This window comes from Amblyraja radiata, chromosome 6 (genome assembly GCF_010909765.2).
Source record: "Amblyraja radiata isolate CabotCenter1 chromosome 6, sAmbRad1.1.pri, whole genome shotgun sequence".
Classification (NCBI taxonomy): domain Eukaryota; kingdom Metazoa; phylum Chordata; class Chondrichthyes; order Rajiformes; family Rajidae; genus Amblyraja; species Amblyraja radiata.
Window position 1 is genome coordinate 95,900,350 of NC_045961.1, and position 27,865 is coordinate 95,928,214.

At 44.0% G+C, this 27,865-nt stretch overlaps 1 protein-coding gene across 1 annotated transcript in view; it reads right to left on the reverse strand.

The window, feature by feature from the left end:
- The window catches only part of LOC116974604 (P protein-like), a 73,927-nt gene that overhangs the window by 31,703 nt on the left and 14,359 nt on the right, over positions 1-27,865 (reverse strand). The window contains exons 3-4 of the mRNA XM_033023259.1: positions 25,896-26,000; positions 23,308-23,401 (exon numbers count right to left, since the gene is read on the reverse strand). Coding sequence (XP_032879150.1) covers positions 23,308-23,401; positions 25,896-26,000 — 199 coding nt within the window. The remainder of the gene's footprint in view (positions 1-23,307; positions 23,402-25,895; positions 26,001-27,865) is intronic.

Here is a 27,865-nt window from a genome sequence, read left to right on the forward strand (position 1 = left end):
ACTATTCTACACACACTAGAGACAATTTACATTTATACCAAGCCAATTAGCCTGGAAACCTGTACATCTTTGGAGTGTGGGAGGAAACCGGAGATCCTGGAGGAAACCCACGCGGGCCACGGGGAGAACGTACAAACTCCTTACTGAAAAGCACCCGTAGTCAAGATCAAACTTGGGGCTCGCGCTGTAAGGCAGCAACTTTTTAGTTTAGTTTAGAGATACAGCGTGGAAATAGGCACTTCTACAGATGCACTATAGAAAGCATTATTAGGATGCATCACTGCTTGGTTTGGGAACAGTTCCATCCAAGACCACAAGAAATTGCAGCAAATAGTGGACACAGCCCAGGCCATTAAACAAATCCCTTTCATTGACTCCATTTATACCTCACGCTGCCTCGGCAAGGCCAGCAGCATAATCAAGGATGAGTCGCACGCTAGCCACTCCCTCTTCTCCCCTCTCCCATCAGGCAAAAGGTCTATACCTTTTATATCTAAACTAAATAATATGATCCTAACATTGATGTATGTCTCAGGGCCTGTGCTGCGCAGCTGACAGACGTCTGGACTAACATCTTCAACCTGTCACTTGCCCAAGCAGTTGTCCCCACGTGCCTTAAAACCACCTCCATCGTGCCGGTGCCAAAACACTCCACTGCGGCGAGCCTCAATGACTTCCACCCAGTTGCACTTACTCCCATCATCACCAATTGCTTCGAGAGGCTGGTCCTGGCACACCTCAAAGGCTGCCTACCTCCCTCACTGGACCCGTATCAGTTCGCCTACCGCAAGAACAGGAGTACGGAGGATGCCATCTCAACGGCACTTCACTCCGCCCTCTCCCACCTCGACAACAGAGACACCTACGTAAGAATGCTGTTCATCGATTATAGCTCAGCATTCAACACCATTATACCCTCAAAACTGATCACCAAACTCTGCGACCTGGGCATCGACCCCTCCCTCTGCAACTGGATATTGGACTTTCTAACCAACAGACCCCAGTCTGTGAGGTTAGACAAGCACACCTCTTCAACCCTCACCCTGAACACCGGCGTTCCACAGGGCTGTGTGCTGAGCCCCCTCCTCTACTCCCTCTTCACCTATGACTGCCCACCTGTCCATGGTACTAACACCATCATCAAGTATGCAGATGATACAACGGTGATTGGCCTCATCAGCAACAACGATGAGTCGGCCTATAGGGCGGAGGTCCAGCTCCTAGCAGCATGGTGCGCTGACAACAACCTGGCCCTTAACTCCAATAAGACCAAGGAGCTCATTGTGGAATTCAGAAGGTGTAGGGGCGGCACGCACACCCCCATGCATATTAACGGGACGGAGGTGGAACGTGTTTCCAGCTTCAGGTTTCTGGGGGTCAACATCTCCGATGACCTCTCTTGGACCCACAATACCTCAACACTGGTCAAGAAGGCTCACCAGCGTCTCTTCTTCCTGAGGAGACTGAAGAAGGTCCATCTGTCTCCTCAGATTCTGGTGAACTTCTACCGCTGCACCATCGAGAGCATCCTTACCAACTGTATCACAGTATGGTATGGCAACTGCTCTGTCTCCGACCGGAAAGCATTGCAGAGGGTGGTGAAAATTGCCCAACGCATCACCGGTTCCTCAATCCCCTCCATTGAGTCTGTCCAAAGCAAGCGATGTCTGCGAAGGGCGCTCAGCATCGTCAAGGACTGCTCTCACCCCAGCCACAGGTCTCTCCGTTGCAGGACCAGCAGGTCCAGGAACAGCTTCTTCCCTGCGGCTGTTACATCACTTAACTCTGCACCTCTGTGATTGCCAGTCACCCCCCCCCCCCCCCCCACCCCGGACACGCCTTCCCCCAGAAAAATTGCACTACTACTACTGTATGTACGTATATATAGTTATTGCTCATTATTCTATGTTCGCTCTTCTGGGTGAGATGCTAACTGCATTTCGTTGTCTCTGTACTGTACACTGCACAATGACAATAAAGATTGAATCTGAATCTGAATGGGAAAAGACACAAAGTGCTGGGGTAACTTAGCATGTAATACTGAATCTGAGGAAGGGTCTCGACCCGAAACGTCACCGATCTTTGTTCCCCAGAGAGGCTGCTTGGCCTGCTGAATGACTCAGCACTTTGTGTCCTTTTAACCATATAACCATATAGAAACATAGAAATTAGGTGCAGGAGTAGGCCATTCGGCCCTTCGAGCCTGCACCGCCATTCAATATGATCATGGCTGATCATCCAACTCAGTATCCCGTACCTGCCTTCTCTCCATACCCTCTGATCCCCTTAGCCACAAGGGCCACATCTAACTCCCTCTTAAATATAGCCAATGAACTGGCCTCGACTACCCTCTGTGGCAGGGAGTTCCAGAGATTCACCACTCTCTGTGTGAAAAAAGTTCTTCTCATCTCGGTTTTAAAGGATTTCCCTCTTATCCTTAAGCTGTGACCCCTTGTCCTGGACTTCCCCAACATTGGGAGCAATCTTCCTGCATCTAGCCTGTCCAACCCCGTAAGAATTTTGTAAGTTTCTATAAGATCCCCTCTCAATCTCCTAAATTCTAGAGAGTATAAATCAAGTCTATCCAGTCTTTCTTCATAAGACAGTCCTGACATCCCAGGAATCAGTCTGGTGAACCTTCTCTGCACTCCCTCTATGGCAATAATGTCCTTCCTCAGATTTGGAGACCAAAACTGTACGCAATACTCCAGGTGTGGTCTCACCAAGACCCTGTACAACTGCAGTAGAACCTCCCTGCTCCTATACTCAAATCCTTTTGCTATGAAAGCTAACATGCCATTCGCTTTCTTCATTGCCTGCTGCACCTGCATGCCCACTTTCAATGACTGGTGTACCATGACACCCAGGTCTCGCTGCATCTCCCCTTTTCCTAGTCGGCCACCATATAACCATATAACAATTACAGCATGGAAACAGGCCATCTCGACCCTTCTAGTCCGTGCCAAACACGTATTCTCCCCTAGTCCCATATATCTGCGCTCAGACCATAACCCTCCATTCCTTTCCCGTCCATATAACTATCCAATTCATTTTTAAATGATAAAAACGAACCTGCCTCCACCACCTTCATTGGAAGCTCATTCCACACAGCCACCACTCTCTGAGTAAAGAAGTTCCCCCTCATGTTACCCCTAAACTTCAGTCCCTTAATTCTCAAGTCAAGTTCAAGTTCAAGTGAGTTTATTGTCATGTGTCCCTGTATAGGACAATGAAATTCTTGCTTTGCTTAAGCACACAGAAAATAGTAGGCATTTACTACAAAACAGATAAATGTGTCCATATACCATGATATAAATATATACACACATGAATAAATAAACTGATAGTGCAAATAACAGAAAGTGGTTGGTAATAGTCAGAGTTTTGTCCGAGCCAGGTTTAATAGCCTGATGGCTGAGGGGAAGTAACTATTCCTGAACCTGGTTGTTGCAGTCTTCAGGCTCCTGTACCTTCTACCTGAAGGTAGCAGGGAGATGAGTGTGTGGCCAGGATGGTGTGGGTCTTTGATGATACTGCCAGCCTTTTTGAGGCAGCGACTGCGATAAATCCCCTCGATGGAAGGAAGGTCAGTGCCGATGATGGACTGGGCAGTGTTTACTACTTTTTGTAGTCTTTTCCTTTCCAGGGCGCTCAAGTTGCCGAACCAAGCCACGATGCAACCGGTCAGCATGTCCCCTTGTTTGAATCTTCCCTACTCTCAGTGGGAAAAGCTTATCCACGTCAACTCTGTCTATCCCTCTCATCATTTTAAAGACCTCTATCAAGTCCCCCCTTAACCTTCTGCGCTCCAAAGAATAAAGCCCTAACTTGTTCAACCTTTCTCTGTAACTTAGTTGCTGAAACCCAGGCAACTTTCTAGTAAATCTCCTCTGTACTCTCTCTATTTTGTTGACATCCTTCCTATAATTAGGCAACCAAAATTGTGCACCATACTCCAGAATTGGCCTCACCAATGCCTTGTACAATTTTAACATTACATCCCAACTTCTATACTCAATGCTCTGATTTATAAAGACCAGCACACCAAAAGCTTTCTTTACCACCCTATCTACATGAGATTCCACTTTCAGGGAACTGTGCACAGTTATTCCCAGATCCCTCTGTTCACCTGCATTCTTCAATTCCCTACCATTTACCATGTACGTCCTATTTTGATTTGTCCTGCCACGATGTAGCACTTATCATTTATCAGCATTAAACTCCATCTGCCATCTTTCAGCCCACTCTTCCAACTGGCAAAAAACTCTCTGTAGACTTTGAAAATCTACTTCATTATCCACAACCCCACCTATCTTAGTATCATCTGCATACTTACTAATCCAATTTACCACACCATCATCCAGATCATTGATGTACATGACAAACAACAGTGGACCCAACACAGATCCCTGTGGCACCCCACTAGTCACTGGCCTCCAACCTGACAAACAACCATCCACCATTACTCTCTGACATCTCCCATTCAGCCACTGTTGAATCCATCTTGCTACTCCACCATTAATACCCAACAATTGAACCTTCTTTACCAACCTTCCATGAGGAACCTTGTCAAAGGCCTTACTGAAGTCCATATATACAACATCCAGCGCTTTACCCTCATCAATTTCCCTAGTAACATCTTCAAAAAATTCAAGAAGATTAGTCAAACATGAGAGCACAAATCCGTGTTGACTGTTCCTAATCATACCCTGTGTATCCAGATGCTTATATATATTATCTCTAAGTATCCTTTCCATTAATTTGCCCACCACTGACGTCAAACTAACAGGTCTATAATTGCTAGGTTTACTCTTAGACCCCTTTTTAAACAATGGAACAACATGCGCAGTACGCCAATCCACCGGCACTATTCCCGTTTCTAATGACATTTGAAATATTTCTGTCATAGCCCCTGCTATTTCTACACTAACTTCCCTCAATGTCCTAGGGAATATCCTGTCCGGACCTGGAGACTTATCCACTTTTATATTTCTCAAAAGTGTCAGTACTTCCTCTTCTTTGAATCTCATAGTTTCCATAGCTACTCTACTTGTTTCCCTTACCTCACATAATTCAATATCCTTCTCCTTGGTGAATACCAAAGAAAAGAAATTGTTCAATATCTCCCCCATCTCTTTTGGCTCTGCAGATAGCTGTCCACTCTGATTCTCTAATGGACCAATTTTATCCCTCGTTATCCTTTTGCTATTAATATATCTGTAGAAACCCTTTGGATTTACTTTCACCTTACAAAGCAACCTCATATCTTCTTTTAGCTTTTCTAATTTCTTTCTTAAGATTCTTTTTACATTCTTTATACTCCTCAAGCACCTCATTTACTCCATGCTGCCTATAATTATTGTAGATCTCCCTCTTTTTCCGAACCAAGTGTCCAATTTCCCTTGAAAACCATGGCTCTTTCCAATTTTTACTATTTCCTTTCAACCGAACAGGGACATAAAGATTCTGTACTCTTAAAATGTCACCTTTAAATGTACTCAATTTCTCTTCCACATCTTTCCCATAAAACAAAATGTCCCAATTTACTCCTTTTAAATCCTTTCGCATCTCCTCAAAGTTAGCCTTTCTCCAATCAAAAATCTCAACCCTAGGTCCAGTTCTGACCCTCTCCATAATTATATTGAAACTAATGGTATGCTGATCACTGGTCCCGAACTGTTCCCCAATGCATACCTCTGCCACCTGTCCCGTCTCATTTCCTAACAGGAGGTCCAGCACCGCCCCTTCTCTAGTAGGTACTTCTATGTATTGCTGCAAAAAGCTATCCTGCACACATTTTACAAACTCCAACCCATCCAGCCCATTTACAGAATGTGTTTCCCAGTCTATGTGTGGAAAATTGAAATCTCCCACAATCACTACCTTGTGCTTGCTACTAATATCTGCAATCTCCTTACATATTTGCTCTTCCAATTCTCGCTCCCCATTTGGCGGTCTATAATACACCCCTATAAGTGTTGCTACCCCTTTCCCATTTCTCAGTTCCACCCAAACAGCCTCCCTAGACGAGCCCTCTAATCTATCCTGCCAAAGCACTGGATAGATTATCTGGTTTTGTGTATTAACCAGCAACTGCAGTTCCATGTTTTCTACATTGGTGAATGGGTTTCGTGTAGGACTGTGGGGATTTGTCACTTACACTCTCTGCCACCTACCCACACTATCCTCAGACTGTAATTAAAGTTCAAAATGAGCATGAAAGATGGCACTATTTCAATTAGGCTTAATGTGCCCTCTGATTCAGCCACTTAGCAGCATCTGGGCACGAAGATCATAGAAATGCCACACTTGCAGTTGCTCTCCAAGTCATACACTATAATTACTTGCTAATTTATCATTATGTGTAGGAAGGAACGGCAGAATCTGGTTTAGATAGACACAAAATGGTCATAAATTCACGTTCTAGGAGCAGATTTAGGCCAATTGGCCCATCTAGTCCACTGCCATTCAATCATGGCTGATCTATCTTTCCCTCTCAATCCCATTCTCCTGCCTTCACCCCATAAACCCTGGCCCCCATATGCTGGAATAACTCAGCGGGTCAAGCAGCATCTCTGGAGAAAGGGAATGGGTGACGTTTCGGGTGGGAATCCTTCTCCAGACAGAAAGATAGAGGTCGGGAGAGGGAGGTGGGGCTATATATCATTATGAAATATATAATGGGGTCAAGGAAAGAGCGTTCACGTCGCGGCCCTGTCTCCACCAATCTTTCCACCAACACGCACAAGAAGCACAAGAAGTGACAAGACAGACACCATTGTATGTAGATACCGAGAAGTGTGTTTAGCTCCGGCTGAACAACTTGTAATCTTGTGTGTGGATTCGACAAGAAGAAGATGAAATATATAATGAAATATATCACATTTATAAATATACATAATGAAATATATCAATAGACAATAGGAAATAGACAATAGGTGCAGGAGTAGGCCATTTGGCCTTTCGAGCCATTCAATCTGATCATGGCTGATCATCCCCAATCAGTATCCCGTTCCTGCCATCTCCCCATATCCCCTGACTCTGCTATTTTTAAGAGCCCTATCTAGCTCTCTCTCGAAAGCATCCAGAGAACCGGCCTCCACCACCCTCTGAGGCAGAGAATTCCACAGACTCACCACTCTCTGTGAGAAAAAGTGTTTCCTCGTCTCCATTCTAATCCTTCCTTTATTATATCACTTCCTTTATTGAGACCAGCTCTGAATCTGGGAACTCCTTGTCCAACAATTTGGGCGAACATTCACGAGAAGGACGTCAGCAATTCAAGATGGCAGCATCATCTTCTGGCAAGCAGTTAGGTGGGGCCAAAAAAGCTGTTTGTGCCAGAAGTAGCCACATTACATGTAAGAATGTTTAAAAATGTGGACAATTATATAATTTACAGCAATCTCAAGGTGTAACTGTATCAGGGTGCAATTTTAATTTTAATGGGCACCTAATCATCCATTCAGCAAATTATAATTAGGACGTTCGCACGTTTTTCAATGTAAAACAAGCAAACGGGAAAGGTTTAGAGAGATACGGGCTAAACGCAGGCAGGTAGGGCTAGTGTGAATGGGGCACATTGGTCGGTATGAGCAAGTTGGACCGAAGGGCCTGTTTCCATGCTGTATGACTCGATGGCCTGCAAGTCTACTTTTTGCATGCTTTCCAAATAACAGTAAACTTTCCAATTGCTTAGTGAGAATCAAACTGGGACATTGTAAAGAGAGAGACTTGTCCATGCTCCTGCTCATTGTCCACTGTGTGACTGTGCATCTACTTCATCAAGTTGACTGAATCAATGTTCACCTGCTTAAATGGGTGATAGTCTGGTATACCGACTGCCCATGCAACTGGGAAAAAAGCAATCAGCGGCTACAACAATCAATAGTGGTTGACATGAACCGTGGTGATTAGGTCACAGTGTTATAACTAGCTTTTTCTCTCCTATTCTCGCCACATACTGCACCAATTTTCAGCCGGCCCACAAACTTACACCATACCTTAGAGAAATAAAATGACTGCCTAAAAAAATAATCCCACTACAACAGATGCATAGAAATACGAACATTTCTGTAACATTTATTTGAGAGTATAACAGCCGTGCAGTGAAGTCACCACGCCTTCACGCTGAGACCAAAACTATCAGGGGACAATAGACAGCAGGTGCAGGAGTAGGCCATTCGGCCCTTCGAGCCAGCACCGCCATTCAATGTGATCATGGCTGATCATCCACAATCAGTACCCCGTTCCTGCCTTCTCACCATATACCCTGACTCCGCTATCTTTAAGCGCCCTATCTTGCTCTCTCTTGAAAGTATCCAGAGAACCGGCCTCCACTGACCTTCCACAGATTCACAACTTTCTGTGTGAAAAAGTGTTTCCTCGCCTCTGTTCTAAATGTCTTACTCCTTATTCTTAAACTGTAGACCCTGGTTCTGGACTCCCCAACATCGGGAACATGTTTCCTGCCTCTAGCGTGTCCAAACCCTTAATAATCTTATATGTTTCAATAAGAATCCCTCTCATCCTTCTAAACTCCAGAGTATACAAGCCCAGCCGCTCCATTCTATCAGCATATGACAGTCCCGCCATCCCGGTAATTAACCTTGTGAACCTACACTGCCCTCCCTCAATAGCAAGAATGTCCTTCCTTGAATTTGGAGACCAAAACTGCACACAATTATCCAGGTGTGGTCTCACTAGGGCCCTTTGCAACTGCAGAAGGACTTTTTTGCTCCTATACTCAACTCCTCTTGTTATGAAGGCCAACATGCCATTCGCTTTCGTTCATTATACAAGATTTCAAATCCTGACAGCAAGTGGACAACCATTAAATAAGTTGAAATATAGAGCTCGTACCAGTAATGTCTGCTGGGTTGTTGTAAGACCCTTCTTCGGACCCGAAACGTCACCCATTCCTTCTCTCCAGACATGCTGCCTATCCCGCTGAGTTACTCCAGCATTTTGTGCCTGTCTTCAGTTTAAACCAGCATCCGCAGTTCATTTCTACACCTATTCACGTTCTCCTGAGTCACCCCGTGACCCGCTGAGTTACACCAGCACTTTGTAAGTTCTTTTGTAAACCAGCATCTGCAGCAGTTCCTCGTTTCTAGACTGTGTATATTTGATTCTGGATCCACCAGAACATAGAACATAGAAAAAGTATAGCATAGAAGCAAGTTCCTCAGTCTGCAATGTCTGTGCCGAACATGATACCAAGTAAAACTAATCTCTTCTGCCTGCATGTGATCCTCATCCCTCAATTTTCTCCAAGCTCACGGGCCTATCTAAACGCTGTTTTAATGCCACTAACGTATCTGTTTCTATCGCAAAATTAGGTCTTTATTCTCTGGAGCGCAGAAGGTTAAGGGGGGACTTGATAGAGGTCTTTAAAATGATGAGAGGGATAGACAGAGTTGATGTGATCAAGCTTTTCCCTTTGAGAATAGGGAAGATTCAAACAAGAGGACATGACTTCAGAATTAAGGGACAGAAGTTTAGGGGTAACATGAGGGGGAACTTCTTTACTCAGAGAGTGGTAGCGGTGTGGAATGAGCTTCCAGTGGAAGTGGTAGCGGCAGGTTCGTTGGTATCATTTAAAAATAAATTGGATAGGCATATGGATGAGAAGGGAATGGAGGGTTATGGTATGAGTGCAGGCAGGTGGGACTAAGGGAAAAAAGTTCTTCAGCACGGACTTGTAGGGCCGAGATGGCCCGTTTCCGTGCTGTAATTGTTATATGGTTATATGGTTAACCCCTGACCCCTTTCACATCACTTATCATTCCATCATTTCAGATAACCAATCTTTCCAGTTTGTGCCACTGTGAATTGTTACAAGATCCACACAATTCCTTTGGGCAATCAGTAAAGAGTCCGGGCACGTGTTCATCCCATTCCCGATCAACAGTTAGGTTCTGAACCTTCTGTCATTTCATATGCCAATTTACAAGAGACCAAAGAGACCAAAAATAAAGCTGTTCATTTATACATTAGTTCAATGCATCCACTGTTTTTTTTTAATAGTCAGTAAACATGCATCTTTATTATTCAATAAGATATGAACATTACTGACAAGACCTGCTTCCAACATTTGTCTCCAATTAAATTAAACTCCCTGGTTGCCATTTCACCAGCTAGAGAGCAGTCCTGACCTCCCATCTACCTGAATGGAAATGTTTGAACTATCTTTAATCAGACTTCATTGGACTCCAATATCTTTGCACAAAATGTTGTACCTTTAATCCTTTGTTTAAGAAAGAACTGCATATGCTGGAAAAATCTCCTCTTTCTTTCTTCTTTCTGCCCCCCACCCCCCACATCATTCTGAAGAAGGGCCTCGACCCAAAACGTCACCTATTCCTTCGCTCCTTAGATGCTGCCGAACCCGCTGAGTTTTTCCAGCATTTTTGTCTACCTACCGTTTATCCTTTATCTGTGCACAGTGGACATCTTGATTGTAATCACGTATAGTCTTTTCTTTGACTGGTTAGCGTGCAAACAAGTTATTTTCACACTACCTCAGTACACGTGACAATAATTAAATTTAGTTTAGTATGGTTTTGTTTAGTTTAGAGATGGGCATGGAAACAGGCCCATCAGCGCACCGACCAGCAATCCCCACACATTAACACTATCCTACACTATGGACAATGCTTACATTCATACTAAGCCAACTAACCAACAGACCTGTACGTCTTTGAAGTGTGGGAGGAAACCGAAGTTCCCGGAGAATCGAGTCAGGATAGAAACATAGAAACATAGAAGCATAGAAAATAGGTGCAGGAGTAGGCCATTCGGCCCTTCGAGCCTGCACCGCCATTCAATAAAATCATGGCTGATCATCCAACTCAGTAACCTGTACCTGCCTTCTCTCCATACCCCCTGATCCCTTTAGCCACAAGGGCCACATCTAACTCCCTCTTAAATATAGCCTATGAACTGGCCTCAACTACCTTCTGTGGCAGAGAGTTCCAGAGATTCACTACTCTCTGTGTGAAAAATGTTTTTCTCATCTTGGTCCTAAAAGATTCCCCCCTTATCCTTAAACTGTGACCCCTTGTTCTGGACTTCCCCAACATCGGGAACAATCTTCCTGCATCTAGCCTGTCCAACCCCTTAAGAATTTTGTACGTTTCTTAAGGGGTTGGACAGGTTAGATTTAGACAGGCAAAGAACCCGGGTCTTTGGCGCTGTAAGGCAGCAACTCTACCGCTGCGCCATCATGCCGCCCGTGAACTAAACTAAACTATTACTTGAGCACGTGTTGCTCAGTCATTAGGACCAAACCTGTCAATTTCCCCTCTGGTAACAACCACAATGCTACCGTAAGCATGATGAACTCTTGCTTTCTTCCACAAGCTCAGATTGATCAGCTTTCTCATTATTATCACTGGACCATGGGAGCATTCATTGGGCTTATTTGCTTACACACTTTGTGAAATTTGTGTTCAAATGTTCTGAAGTAACTTCACCTGGAATGCAATATTCAGAAAGTCGTCTTAGTGGAAGTAGATTGAAGTCACCAAGAAAATGACACATTCGGAAAGTTCTCACCTGCTACGGGTGCAAAGTACAGCTTTGGTTAAATGCACAATTATATTTGGAATTGATTATCTCAACTGCATATATGTTTAAAGTGAAATGTGTTCTACCATGATTAAATATTGATTTTAAAGTGCAAATATAACGCTACCAGCGTTATATGACCAGCTGAGAGCATTTGCTTGGATCATTGCACAATTTATTTCAAAATACGTTGTACTTTGGGTATCAGTCTACCCTGCCTACAATTTGTGCTTAGTAACATGCTGTAAGAGACATCTCCCATCAGCTTTTTGGGGATTTTTGAAATCCTTATACTTTTAATGTATTTTATTGGAAATTTGAGCTACTTTTTGTATCCTCCGGTATTTCTCAGCTTCTGCTGATCCTATATCATCATATCTGTTCTGCCACATTGACAAATGGTATAATGTGTAGGAAGGAACTGCAGATGCTGGTTTAAACTGAAGATAGGCACAAAAATGCTGGAGTAACTCAGCGGGACAGGCAGCATCTCTGGAGAGAAGGAATAGGTGACGTTTTCAGGTGGAGACCCTTCTTCAGACTAGTCAGAGGAAAGGGAAACAAGAGATATAGACAATGATGTAGAGATATAGAACAATGGATGAAAGATATCACTTCTTTACATATCTTTCATTCATAGTCATTTCATAGTCATTCATTTTCTTTCTTTCTTTCATTCCAGAACAAGGGGTCACAGTTTAAGGATAAGAGGGAAGTCATTTAGGACCGAGATGAGAAAATCATTTTTCACACAGAGAGTGGTGAATCTGTGGAATTCCCTGCCACAGAAGGTAGTTGAGGCCAGTTCATTGGCAGGATTTAAGAGGGAGTTAGATGTGGCGCTTGTGGCTAAAGGGTTCAGGGGGTATGGAGAGAAGGCAGGTATGGGATATTGATTTGGATGATCAGCCATGATCATATTGAATGGCGGTGCAGGCTCGAAGGGCCGAATGTCCTACTCCTGCACCTATTTTCTATGTTTCTATGTTTCTATGTTTGTATAGTTCTATATCTCTTTACATCATCATCTATATCTCCCCTTACCCCTGACTCCCAGTCTGAAGAAGTGTCTCGACCCGGAACATCACCCATTCCTTCTCTCCAGAGATGCTGCTCGTCCCGTTGAGTTACTCCAGCTTTTTGTGACAAATGGCACAACATGTTCACAAATATCTCCCCATCCTTGTCAAACTGAGCTGTCAGATTTGGGCAAATACATTCAAAGCAGCAATTTGATGCAGTGCAGATTGTTTTTGTACTCTGCTTTTGCTACACATTTTGTCATCTTGGTGGGCACCCATACAATGGTAGTTTTCTCCAGCTTGTGATTTTGGGCATCTACACATTGGTGAGACTTGTGACATCTAATTCTAGTGATTGCCAACTCCTTCTCCGGTGGAATACATTGGTGTCTGATCACAAATTGCAATCTCCAGTGAATCAGCCCATAGGACCACTTAGCACAAAATCTATTTTTAAAACGGTACGATACAAAGGTTGGATGCAATCAAAGAGTTGAAAACAAAAACTTAATGAACGGTGTAGGAAGAAGAAGGGTGTCTGAAGAAAGGTCACAGTCTGAAACATCACCCATTCCTTCTCTCTAGGGATACTGCCTGGCCCGCTGAGTTAAGGGCCTGTCCCACTATCACGACCTAATTCACGACCTCTGCCGAGTTTGCCCTTGACTCATGCTCACAGCATGGTCGTCACGAGGTCGTGGGAGGTCATAGGAGGTCGTAGGTAGGTCGTAGCAGGCCGTGATGCTAGTCGTAGGTACTCGTGGCATAAAGTAGGTCGGGGCGTTTTTCTAGCCTGATGAACAATGTCCATGAGTAAAAAAGGGCGTGAATTAGGTCGTGAAAGTGGGACAGGCCCTTTCCTCCAGCTTTTTGTGTCTGTCTTAGGTTAATGAAGAGAACCGGCTGCAATACCTTGCCGAGTGATCTGGTAACCAAAGCTGGAGTAACTCAGCGGGACATGCAGCATCTCTGGAGAGAAGGAATAGGTGATGTTTTTGGGTTGAGACCTTTCTTCAGACTAGTCAGGGGAAAGGGAAACAAGAGACCAAAGATATTGGTTTACATTAAAGATAAGGAGTTTACAGAAGATTTGGCGAAGTACCTTTTCAGGGAAGGTTTGAGGAAGAACATTTACATGGATAGGATAGTTTTCGAGGGATATGGACCAAAATGCTGGCAGGTGGGACTAGTCTAGCTGAGACATATTGACTGGTGTGAGCAAATTGGGCCGAAGGGCCTGTATCCACGCTGTATCATTCTATGAATCTAACTCAAAGGTGATTGAAATCTGGGATGTGCTGCTTGAGGGAAAGATATTTCACATCATTTAAGAAATGTAGAAATGAGCGTTTGATAACGCATGGAGAAACTCAGCGGGAGAGGCAGCATCTATGGAGTGAAGGAATAGGTAATGTTTCGGACCAAGACCCGTCTTCAGTCTGAGAGGCTGCCTGGACTGAATGGAACGACGGCCCAGACTTACAGCCAGCGCGAAGAAGCAACGCTAACTCCACGGCTCAGGGCTGGTGTCCCGTCAGTCCAGGCAGGGCTGTAGGTTAACCCGGCGACACAGGCAGAGTTGAGCTGGATTTAGCGCTGCTTTTCTCGCTGGCTGTGGGCCTGGGGGCGCCGTTCCCGTCTGACTCCCGACGTCTCTCTGGCAGCCCCCAGACAGGGGGTGGGGGCACTCAGGAGGGGACGGTTCGGCCGCGATTGCGGCACCGAAGACTCGGGTTCGGTCCTGGCTGCGGATGAGGCTCAGGTCTGTGTCCATGCCGCAGCACGGCTGCCGAGAGTTTGTATCGCTTGTAACCTTTGACAAATCCCATGATTCCTTGCGTTTTTCGGAATACCGAACTTGTTTATTCTGACCACAGCTGTGTCTTTAATGAGGCTACCTACTAGAATCTGTAATCCAAAGGCTCAGGTTTTATTCATCCATTATGTATTAATCATTCTTTCCTGCCTGAAGCTTTATGTTAACACATATTCTGCATAAGAAATATTCTTAAAAAAAAATAACATATAGCTAAAAACCAATCCATTTATCTTTTCCTTTATAATACACGATTGTATAATGCATATCTACCAGCACTGGTCTGAGAACATGATAATTTTATATCAATCTCATCATTGATCAAGGAATGTTGTATATATCTTGAACATTACAGAACTTCTGCGGGCAGAACATAAAAATTGAATGTATACACCGTGGGCAGATAACTGCATTGAATGGATTTCGAGGTAATTGAAAGAATGGAGGTAATTTTTTTAGGAGGCTTTTGAAGATGATAATATAGGCAGCGATGCATAATGAATAAGATGATAATTCCAAAGTTGTACTCAAAGAGAGAGATACAACTAAAACTTTGGACAACGTTACAATTATACTTGTATGCTTATCACTTGTACTTTGGTTCAGAGGTACAGCATGGACTTCAGCCCACCGAGCCCGTGACACCCGTACACTAGGTCTGAGTATAGGAGCAGGGAGGTTCTACTGCAGTTGTACAGGGTCTTGGTGAGACCACACCTGGAGTATTGCGAACAGTTTTGGTCTCCTAATCTGAGAATCTGAGGAAAGACATTCTTGCCTTAGAGGGAGTACAGAGAAGGTTCACCAGACTGATTCCTGGGATGGCAGGACTTTCATATGAAGAAAGACTGGATAGACTCGGCTTGTACTCGCTAGAATTTAGAAGATTGAGGGGGGATCTTATAGAAACTTACAAAATTCTTAAGGGGTTGGACAGGCTAGATGCAGGTAGATTGTTCCCGATGTTGGGGAAGTCCAGAACAAGGGGTCACAGTTTAAGGATAAGGGGGAAATCTTTTAGGACCGAGATGAGAAAAACATTTTTCACACAGAGAGTGGTGAATCTCTGGAATTCTCTGCCACAGAAGGTAGTTGAGGCCAGTTCATTGAATATATTTAAGAGGGAGTTAGATGTGGCCCTTGTGGCTAAAGGGATCAGGGGGTATGGAGAGAAGGCAGGTACAGGATACTGAGTTGGATGATCAGCCATGATCATATTGAATGGTGGTGCAGGCTCGAAGGGGCGAATGGCCTACTCCTGCACCTATTTTCTATGTTTCTATGTCTGTTATCCCACTTCTGCGTACTCGGGGAAATTCACAGAAGCCAAATAACATTCCAACGACATGAAACGTTTGTAGGTGGGAGGAAACCGGAGCACTCATAGGAAACGCATGTGGTCACAGGGAGAACGAACAAACTCTCCACAGACAGCACCCAAGGTCAGGATCGTACGCGGGGCTCTGGCACTGTGAGGCAGCAACTCTACCGCTGCACAATTGTGCCTTTGAATATACAGTAAACCTACATTATAACGGAACATGGTTGGGGGAATGGTGTCCGCTATTGCTGATTGTCCACTATAATCGGGTAAGGGGTTACCAAATAATGGAGTATCACCGTATTAGTATTGACAATAGACAATAGACAATAGATGCAGGAGTTGGCCATTCAGCCCTTCGAGTTAGCACTGCCATTTAATGTGATCATGGCTGATCATCCACAATCACTACCCCGTTCCTGTCTTCTCCCCATATCTCCTGACTCCGCTATATTTGAAAGTATCCAGAGAACCGGCCTCCACCACCCTCTGAGGCAGAGAATTCCACAGACTCACAACTCTCTGTGTGAAAAAGTGTTTCCTCGTCTCCGTTCTAAATGGTCTACGCCTTATTCTTAAACTGTGGCCCCTGGTTCTGGACTCTCCCAACATCAGGAACATGTTTCCTGCCTCTAGCGTGTCCAAACCCTTAATAATCTTATAGGTTTCAATAAGACTCCCTCTCATCTTTCTAAATTCCAGAGTGTACAAGTCTCTCTCAGCATATGACAGTCCCACCATCCCGGGAATTAACCCTGTGAACCTGCGCTGCACTCCCTCAATAGCAAGATTACTCCCTCAATAGCAAGAATTGGAAACATAGAACTGCAGGTGTTGGTTAATATACAAAAAGGGACCAAGTGCCAGAGTAACTCAGCAGGTCAGGCAGCATCACTGGAGAACATGGGAAGGTGATGTTTCAGGGTCGAGACCCTTCTTCAGCACTCGCTCTGGAACTGGCCTGGAATCCAGGTGAGTTAAAGCAAGGATCGGCGGAAGCATTGGTCGTGGCCCACAGATGGCCTTAATGCAGGTAAGGATCAACGGCAACAGCGGTGGTGGCAAGCGCAGCCTGGCAGCCGCTGGGGATGCGGTGCGGGGATAGAGTCGGCAGCCTGGCCTGGAAGTGGCTGGGTGGTGAAGATCGGTAGGTCCTTCCGCTATAACTAAAATCTGATATAAAGAGGTCCGTAATAATGACGGTTTACTGTACATTCAAAATAAAATTTAAAAAATACATTTGCAGGCAAAGCTCAAGTTGGAAAGGTTTTTCACAAGTATCTTAAACCAACTAGCATCCGTCTAAACTGTGATGATTAATAGCGGAAAGTCAAAATAACCTGCAGATGCTGAAAAAATGAGATAAAATCAGGGAAGTCTGGAACCATCCAACAGGTGAGGCAGCATTTAAAGAAAGAAAATTGATCTTTCAAGAAAGGATGCTGCACCTGAAATGTTAACTCTATTTATCTTTTCACAGATGGTGCCTGACCTACTGAGTGTTCCCAGCAGTTTCTATTTTTATTGTACTTCCTACAATTTTCTGTCCTATGACTTTCCGCAAAGGTCCATGCTAGCTGGGGCAATGAGATGTTTTTAACAAGGAAGTCACATATTACATCTGTAGATTTTGGGAGATAATTGTCTCAATTCTGAATGTTATGGAGTTTAGAGTTTAGAATACAGTGTAGGGACAGTGTCGTTGGCCCAGCGAGTTCACTCCGACCATCGATCACCCATACACTCGTTCTATGCTATCCTTTTCTATACACTAGGGGCAATTAACAGAAGCCAATTAGCCTACAAACCTGCACGTCTTTGGAGTGTGGGACGAAACCGGAGCACCCGGATAAAACCGAGTCAAGCGGTCACGAGGAGAACGTGCAAACACCGCACAAACAGCACCCATAGTCAGGATCGAACCCGGGTCTCTGGCGCTGTAAGGTAGCGACTCTACCACTGCGCCACCTTGCCGCATTATTGTAAAAAAAAAAAAACTTTATTCTCTCATTGCGGCGCACGGCAGCATGGAAGACACACGGGGATACAGAGTCTAGCGTTAAGACTACTGGAGATAGACACTAAATGCTGGAGTAACTCAGCGGGTCAGGCAGCATCTCTGGAGCAAAAAAATAGGTGATGTTTTGGGTCAAGGCTCTTCTTCTGACAGTCTGAAGAAAGGTCTCGACCCGAAACGTCAACCTATTCCTTTTCTCCAGAGATGCTGCCTGATCCGCCGAATTACTCCAGCAATGTGTCCAAGAAATGCTGCCAAATTCTTTTAAATTCTTTTAAATTCTTTAAAATACCTATTTATTATTTACTAATAAGTGTACATATGTGTTAATGGTTGTCGTGTTTGTATTTTTTTAATCGGAAGAGATGTAATGGAATTTCGTTGCACAGTATTTTGCAATGACAATAAACGTATTCATTCATCATTCATCTACCAGAAACATAGAAAATAGGTGCAGGAGTAGGCCATTCGGCCCTTTGAGCCTGCACCGCCATTCAATATGATCATGGCTGATCATCCAACTCAGTATCCTGTACATGCTTTCTCTCCATACCCCCTGATCCCTTTAGCCACAAGGGCCACATCTAACTCCCTCTTAAATATAGCCAATGAACTGGCCTCAACTACCTTCTGTGGCAGAGAATTCCAGAGATTCACCACTCTCTGTGTGAAAAATGTTTTTCTCATCTCGGTCCTAAAAGATTTCCCCCTTATCCTTAAACTGTAACCCCTTGTTCTGGATTTCCCCAACATCGGGAACAATCTTCCTGCATCTAGCCTGTCCAACCCCTTAAGAATTTTGTAAGTTTCTATAAGATCCCCCCTTAATCTTCCAAATTCTAGCGAGTACAAGCCGAGTCTATCCAGTCTTTCTTCATATGAAAGTCCTGACATCCCAGGAATCAGTCTGGTGAACCTTCTCTGTACTCCCTCTATGGCAAGAATGTCTTTCCTCAGATTAGGAGACCAAAACTGTATGCAATACTCCAGGTGTAGTCTCACCAAGACCCTGCACAACTGCAGTAGAACCTCCCTGCTGCTATACTCAAATCCTTTTGCTGGTGTACACGGTGGAGAAGCGAGTTGAATCCTGCAACAGCAACTGCAAAATTGAGTTCAAGCAGTGTGTAGGTGAGTAAAGTGCATGACATCTGGAATTAAAGAACTGGTATCAGCAACGGTTCCAAGTTGGCTTAACACCCCATCAAGTCATCAGGAAAGAAAATCTGCCATCCTCACGTACAAAATTCCCAAGGCTTCAGCAAGCCACTCAGTTCAATTGGGTGAAGAGAACAAATGGGCGATCACGATGCCGCAACGGTAGACTTGCTGCGTTACAGCGAATGCAGCACTGGGCTCCCGGGTTCGATCCTGAATACGGGTGCTGTCTGTACGGAGTTTGTACGTTCTCCCCGTGACCGCTGTGGGTTTTCTCCCAGATCTTCGGTTTCCTCCCACACTCCAAAGACGTACAGGTTTGTAGGTTAATTGGCTTGGCAAATGTAAAAATTGTCCCAAGTGGCTGTAGGGTAGTGTTAATGTGCGGGGATCGCTGGTCGGCACGGACCCGTTGGGCCGAAGGCCCTGTTTCCTCGTTGTATCTCTAAACTAAACTAAACTAAATGCTGGTTTACCGGTAAAGAAATATACATATTTTTTAAGGAAGCTCTGCTTAGAAATGAAGAGCATGTGGGGATTGAAGAATTGAAAGCATGTGGGAAGAGGACTGAAGAGCCACATGGTCAGATGTGAGTTAAGGAGTAGACAATTGATGGGTTCAACAAATTCTGATATCAATGCTGTCTTCATAGTTTACATCCAGATTCATGGAAACTGGAAGGAACAAATGAACAGCCAACACTCACAGTCAAAAACCCTTGTGCTTTAACTTCTCCAAATATTTCCTTTCAATAATTAGGTCCCAGTGTAGAAAGAGCCTTCTCCCACTGACAGTAACACTGAAGATGATGAAGTACTGGAGGCGGCCAAAATGACTCCACACATTTGGGTTGCAATTTCAGGGACTCATTTGCCATACATTTTGATGGAACAATGCTATTGTTTCCTTTTACTAAAATAGATCACATTCTGGAGTGACAATATTCCATGAATATCGATTTCTCTAACTTCCAGTGGCCCTCTCTCTCTCCGACCCTACCCCCATCCGAGTTCTCTGACTAGTTTCATTGTCCTCCTGATTAAATATTACTGAGCGTGTGCCTCGTTGTCACCTTCCCCTCAGCTATCCCTTGATAGACACAAACTGCTGGAGTAACTCAGCGGGACAGGCAGCATCTCTGGAGAGAAGGAACGGGTGACGTTTCGGGTCAAGACCCTGCTTCAGACTGAGGGACGGAGAGAGCGGGAAAGCAAGGGTTACTGGAACTTAGAGAAATCAATATTTATGGAGTATTAAATGGCTCCAGGGCATGGTCTTATTGTAGTGATAGACCATCAGTCTGAAGAAGGGTCTCGACCTGAAATGTCACCTATTCCACTCCTGAGATGCTGCCTGTCCCACTGAGCTACTCCAGCATTTTGTGTCTATCTTCAGTTTAAACCAGCATCTGCAGTTCCTTCCTATACATTTCAGAGAAACATAGAAAATAGGTGCAGGAGGAGGCCATTCGGCCCTTCAAGCCAGCAATGCCATTCATTGTGATCATGGCTGATCGTCCCCAATCAATAACCCTTGCCTGCCTTCTCCCCATATCCCTTGACTCCACTAGCCCCTAGAGCTCTACCTAATGGCCAGTTCTCACGGTGCGACCTGAAGCAAGATGTCACCCGAGTGAAGTGGTCGTGGTCCAGCACGAGTTCCGCACGATAAAGAGTTCCCACGATAAAGAGTTCCCACGGTACTCGGCATTTCTGTTATTTGTGCGAGTGACTTGTCCGTCTCCCGATCTTTCCCGTTAATCTTGAATGAACATCGTGGACTGTAGTGTTGTTAATCACGTGGCACAAATGATGTTACTTTTTTTCACACACTATATTGTATTTTTCACCCGAGCTCTTTAATGAGCTGAAGAATAATCTGTTTTTTTTTAGACAAATGTTGTTTGGTGTGATGCACCTTCTCTCAATATGTGCAAGAAGTCGTCTTTTTATTTTGTCAAATAGGAATAAAGACTGTGTCTCACATTGACCGTGATGATTGTCTTATTTTATTATCTACTGTGAGGTGAAACTTTCAGTCTGAAGAAGGCTCTCGACCCGAAACGCCACCCGTTCCTTCTCTCCAGAGATGCTGCCTGTCCCGCTGAGTTGCTCCAAGCAACTGGTGTCTATCTTCAAAGGACTGACCACCGGGCTGGATGTCGGGGCTGGCATGTTGCGTTTCACAGACCGAACTGTCCAATTAATAGTAACAGATGGGCACTCCCTCTCAACCACATTCTCTTGCCTTCTCCCCATAATCTCCTGACAGCCGCACTAATCAGGAATGTATCTATCTCTGCCCCTATTCTTCACCCTTTTGACAGTAGTTTTGTTTTATTGGAGACGCGGGAGACAGCGGATGCTGGAATACTGAGCAAAACACGAAGTGCTGGAGGAACTCGGTGCATTTGTGTTTAAGAAGGAACTGCAGATGCTGGAAAATCGAAGGTACACAATAATGCTGGAGAAACTCAGCGGGTGCAGCAGCATCTATGGAACAAAGGAAATAGGCAACTTTCGAGCCGAAATGTTGCCTATTTCCTTCGTTCCATAGATGCTGCTGCACCCGCTGAGTTTCTCCAGCATTTGTGTGTGGGGGTGGGAGTTGGGGGGAGGGGGGGGGGGAGAGAGATAAGGCAGCCTGAAGAAAGGGTTGCATGTCCATTTCCCTCCGTAGATGCTGCCTGGCCCGCGGAGTTCCTCCAGTCTTAGAAACTGCTTTAGACAAAAAGAGACACAAACTGCTGGAGTAAAATAGCTCAGCAAGTGAGGTACCTGAACACTCTAAAATGAAAAAGAATGAAAATGTGATTATTTCACCTCCCTTCAACTATTTTGTGTTTCAGCATGAGAGGGATTATAACATTAGAGACATTCATCTTGTAGTGATGTGTTAATGAAGAATTGCAGACATCAATCTGATAGTAAAAAATATATTTATTTAACAATGAGGTAAAACAAGCACTGACAATCAAACTGCTCAGTTACTCACCGTTCGCAGGAGTTCCCACGGTACCCGCAAGAGTTATTACGGATATCGCACGGGCCACTGCGTTCATACAATGTTGCAACGCTCACCAAAAAGTGCTCAAGGCACTCTTGGAGAAATTCAAAAATGTTTGAATTTTCTCCCGACCTTACCAAGTCACACGACTACCTGCCGTTAGCGCCACGGAGGTCCTCGGTGGTCCACGAATGCCGTACTGCTATCGCAGAAGGTTCCCACGATGTTAAATCTTGTTAAGTCTTGCTTCAGGTCGCACAGTGAGAAAGCCCTTTAACTCTCTCTTAAATCCATCCAGTGATTTGGCCTCCACTGCCCTCTGTTGCAGGGAATTCCACAAATGCTTTCCCTCTCTCTCTCCGTCCCTCCCTCAGCCGAGTTCTCTGACTAGTTTCATTGTCCTCCTGATTAAATATTACTGATTTTGTGCCTCGTTGTCTCCGTGAACATCTTCCCCTTTGATCTGTGTTTTCACACCTTACCCTCAGATCGTCTGGGACAGGTCTGCTCTGTGTCCCCAGAGTCAGAACTAAACATGGAGAGGCAGCATTTAGTTTTTATGCACCACATATCTGGAACAAACTCCCAGAAAACTGCAGGTCTGCTGCAACTCTCAGCTCTTTTAAATCTAGACTGAAGTATTTTCTGTTTGCCGCTGCCTTTCAGTAAACAATACAATTTATTAATTACCTATACTGCACTGTAACTTCTATTCCTGGTTTTATTCTATTTTAAATATTTTATTTGATTGCTTTTGATTTTGTAATTATTTTATCTGAATAATCTAATAATCGTTTTACATCTAAATGTCATTTTATATGTGTTCAAGAAGGAACTGCAGATGCTGGAAGATCGAAGGTACACAAAAATGCTGGAGAAACTCAGCGGGTGCAGCAGCATCTATGGAGCGAAGGAAATGGGCGACGTTTCAGGCCGAAACCCTGCTAGCCCTTGCTGTCTGCTCCCCTTCCTTAACCCTCGAGCTGCCTCCTCCCATCCCCCCGCCCTCGGGCTGCTCCTCCTCCCTTTTTCCTTCCTTCTCCCCCCACCCGTCTGAAGAAGGGTTTCGGCCCGAAATGTCGCCTATTTCCTTCGCTCCATAGATGCTGAGTTTCTCCAGCATATTTGTGTCATTTTATATGTGTTTCTTTCCAATGCTTTTAATGTTTTATGTAAAGCATTTTGAATTACCTTGTTGTTGAAAGGTACTATACAAATAAACTTGCCTTGCCTTGCCTTGCATTCAATATCTCCCTCTCCTCTGACTCTCAGACTGAAAAAGGGTCTAGACCCGAAACGTGACCAATTCCTCCTCTCCGGTGATGCTGCCTGGCCCGCAGAGTAACTCCAGCATTTAGTGCCTATCAGAGGCTTAATACAAAACGTGTCACTAACCTCCCAGACATGCTCCCATCGCCAGGGCAAAAATCAGAGGTTTCACTGGCAGGTTTACATCAGCAGCCTGGCTCAGATTTAGCAGCACAGGAATCTATTAAGGAAATGAGAAAAAGTCAGTTGAGACCAATTTTTGATGCAGCGGAGTGCAAAATACTATAAAAATGATGAGCGAGAAGCATTTAAAATCTATTCCTTGCAGTTTAATCAATGCTTGGCACCAGTTCCAGCTTCCAAAACTCAAGAGTGAGCAAATCTCATGCCTTGGTACCAAGCCTTTAAATAAAATTATTTTACTGTGTGCCACCAGTAAATTAAGTAGTAATTATCAAAATGAATTGTTTTACACATAATCATAAGTAGTTTTTTTTTAATATGAGGACTTTTCAGCTCACTTTCCTCCAGAGGTGATTGTCTATTTATACATTCTCTCAGATTGCCTTTTCTATATTTTTATAGTGTTGCAAAAGATAAAAAAGTTATTTTAAACAGCTGCAGATTCTCTTAAAGAACGTGTTGGAAGGAGAAAGAAGGGAGCGCGGGGCAGGGGTGGGGGGCAGGGGAGAGATTGGGGGGTTATGCTACCAGGCATTCAGTGCAACAACATTCAGATCAATTGCCAACACAATCACATTTCTGAGTCAAAACCAAATATCCACAGGGCCACAATGGTTATTATATACAGTGGCAAGGCCAGCAGCAAAATCAAGGACCAGTCGCACCCCGGCCACTCCCTCTTCTCCACTCTCCTATCAGGCAAGAGTTACAGAAGTGTGAAAAAGCGCACCTCCAGACTCAGGGACAGTTTCTTCCCAGCTGTTATCAGGCAACTGAACTATCCTACCAACAACTAGAGAGCAGTCTTGAGCCACCATCTACCTCTTTGGAGACAACCTCGGATTATCTTTGATCGGACTTTACTGGACTTTATGATGAGTGTTTGACGGCATGAGGCCTGTACTTGCTGGAGTTTAGAAGAATGAAGGGGGACCTCATTGAAATGTACAGAATAGTGAAAGGCTTGGATAGAGTGGATGTGGAGAGGATGTTTCCACTAGCGGGAGAGTCCAGGACTAGAGGTCATACCCTCAGAATTAAAGAACGTTCTTTTAGGAAGGAGATGAGGAGGAATTTCTTAATCAGAGGATGGTGAATCTGCGGAATTGTTTTCCCACTGAAGTCTGTGGAGGCCAAGTCAGTGAATATTTTTTAAGGCAGAGATAGATAGTTAGATTCTTGATTAGCATGGGTGTCAGAAGTTATGGGGAGAAGGCAGGAGAATGGGGCTAGGAGGGAGAGATAGATCAGCCATAATTGAATGGCGAAGGAGACTTGATGGGCCAAATGGCCTAATTCTGCTCCTATCACTTATGACCGTATGACCTTTATCTTGCACTAAACGTTATTCACATTATTCCCTTTATCAATTATCTGTACACTGTGGTTGGCTCAATTGGAATCATGTATCGTCTTTCCACTATCTGGTTAGTAAACAACAGAAACTTTTCACTGTTCCTCAGAATATGTGACAATAAACTAAACTAATATATATATTTTATATATATTTGTGTCCAGAAGTTTAATTTATGATTAGATTCAACACTGAGATTTTGAATGATCTGGTATAATGTTTCAAGTAGAGTCATAGAGCCCTTCAGCCCACACTAACCAACATGTCCCATCCACACTGGTCCCACCTGCCTGTGTTTGGCCCATATCCCTCTAAACCTGTCCTATCCATGTACCTGTCCAAATGAAAGATATATGAAGTTAACAGCTGAGACATGAAGTTCATAATGACATAGAAACATAGAAAATAGGTGCAGGAGTAGGCCATTCAGCCCTTCGAGCCTGCACCATCATTCAATATGATCATGGCTGATCATCCAACTCAGTATCCTGTACCTGCCTTCTCTCCATACCCCCTGATCCCTTTAGCCACAAGGGCCACATCTAACTCCCTCTTAAATATAGCCAATGAACTGGCCTCAACTACCTTCTGTGGCAGAGAATTCCAGAGATTCACCACTCTCTGTGTGAAAAATGTTTTTCTCATCTCGGTCCTAAAGGATTTCCCCTTTATCCTTAAACTATGACCCCTTGTCCTGGACTTCCCCAACATCGGGAACAATCTTCCTGCATCTAGCCTGTCCAACCCCTTAAGAATTTTGTAAGTTTCTATAAAATCCCCCCTCAATCCCCACAATTTTGGTTCTCTCAATATTATTAAAATAAACTAACTTACTAGTGAAAGGACGCAATGTATCAGTTAGAAGAGGGTACATTGCATAAAACAGTAATAATACAATTTTGTCAAGAAAGAATATTTATTAATAAATGTGGTCGAACTAAACAAATTGTATTTCACAAATTACTTTTAATCTATTTCCCTGTTGATAAATTTCCACATAAACTATTCTGTTTAAGCAGGCACTAAACATGACTGTTGAGTTAAATGGATTTGCTCAAAGTTGGCATGGAAACCAAAAGGAAAAATACTGAGATACAATTTTAGAAGATTGAATTCAGAGTTTCTATTGACTGAAGTGTTTTTTTTTTCTTCTCCAAACCACCAAGATTTGACTTACCATGGTTGTTGTGAAAGGAATATTATCTATCAGGGAACTTGCCAGGGCACTGACCCAAATGATTAGGATTAGGGCGACTGCAAGCCGTTGGTCTTCTGGAACGGACTGGAGTAAAGAGAAGGTAAAAGATGAGGGAGTTAGTGCAGAAACATTTACAAATAAAAATCAGGCAATTCCGATTGACATACATTTTCCTGGTGCTCTTTAATAGGTCAGATTCAAGATTCAAGAGAGTTTATTGTCATGTGTCCCTGATAGGACAATGCTTTGCTTCAGCACATCAGTACATAGTAGGCATGACCACAGAACAGATCAGTGTGTCCATATACAGGCATACACGATCAACATTTCAAGTCAGTGATTTACCATCGCCTTACAGGGCGGCACAGTGGCATAGCGGTGGAGTTGCTGCCTTACAGTGCCAGAGACCTGTGTTTGATCCTGACTACGGGCGCTGTCTGTACGGAGTTTGTCCGTTCTCCCCATGACCTGCGTGGGTTTTCCCCGGGTGCTCTGGCTTACTCCCACACTCCAAGGACGTACAGGTTTGTAGGTTAATTGGCTTTGGTAAAGATTGTAAATTTTCCCTAGCGTGTGTAGGATAGTGCTAATAGTGTAGGGGGATCGCTGGTCGGCGCGGACTCAGTGGGCCGAAGGGCCTTTTTTCCGTGCTGTGTCTCTAAACTAAACTAAACTAAATCTAATGACTTCAGGTCTTCAATTGAATGCAACACTTCTTTTCCCCTGACAGATGCTGCCTGACCGGCTGAGGATTTCTGCTTATATTTCAGATTTCCAATGTCTGTCAAATTTTGCTTTTGTATGGAATGAAATGGCAGCACAATGATGCAGCTGGTAGAGCTGCTGCCTCACAGTGCCAGAGACACGGGTTCGATCCTGACCTCGGGTGCTGTCTGTGCGGAGTTTGCATGTTCTCCCACATCCCAGAGGTATGGGTGTGTGTACGTTAATTGGCCTCTGCAAATTGACCCCAGAGTGTTGGAAACAGATGCGAATGTGAGATTACATAGATCTAGTGTTAACTGGTGATAGATGGTCCACGTGACTTGGTGGTTGGAAGGGCCATTTTCCATGCTGTATCTCTAAATTAAACTAACCTAAGATATTGCTACGTTGGAGGGAAAGTACAAAAATCAAAGTTAGATCGAGGCAAAATAAATAAATATGTGGGGTGCCGATTTGATTGATTTTGTTAAATATATGCAGTACTCTGCATATATACAGGAAGACAACATGCAACTGTCCAAAATTCACCAACAATGATGAACAAAATTGACAATATGAGATATTGTACATTCTGATTCTCTGCTCCATTACATACAAGTAATTCTGCTATAACACGATAGTTGTTTTCTGAAGAAGCCTCATAATCATAGTCTTACAGCATGGAAACAGGCCTTTCAGTCCAATTTGCCCACGTGGGCCAACATGTCCCATCTACACTAGACTCACCTCCCTGCATTTGGCCCATATCCCTCTAAACCTGTCCTATTCATGTACCTATCTAAATGTTTCTTAAACGTTGTGATAGTACCTGTCTCAACTACGCATTCTGACAGCTCATTCCATGCACCTACCACCCTTTGTGAGAAAACGTTACCCCTCAGGTTCCTATTCAATCTTTCCTGCTTCGCCTTAAACTTATGTCCTCTTGCTAAGTTATTTCATTCACAGGATTTTCAAAAATAAAGGTTATTTTAATATAGTCATACAGTCCTATAGCTGGGAGACAAGCCCTGCAGCCTAACTTGCCCAGCCCGACCAACATGCCCCATCTACACTAGTCCCACCTTCCTGCATTTGGCCTATATCCCTTTAAACCTGTCGTATCCATGTACTCGTCCAACTACTCTTATCCATGCACCTGTCCAAATGTTTTTTTTTTAATGTTTTGCAGTTGCTGATAGAAATGGCATTATAACCTATTCTACAAATAGCTACAAATTCTT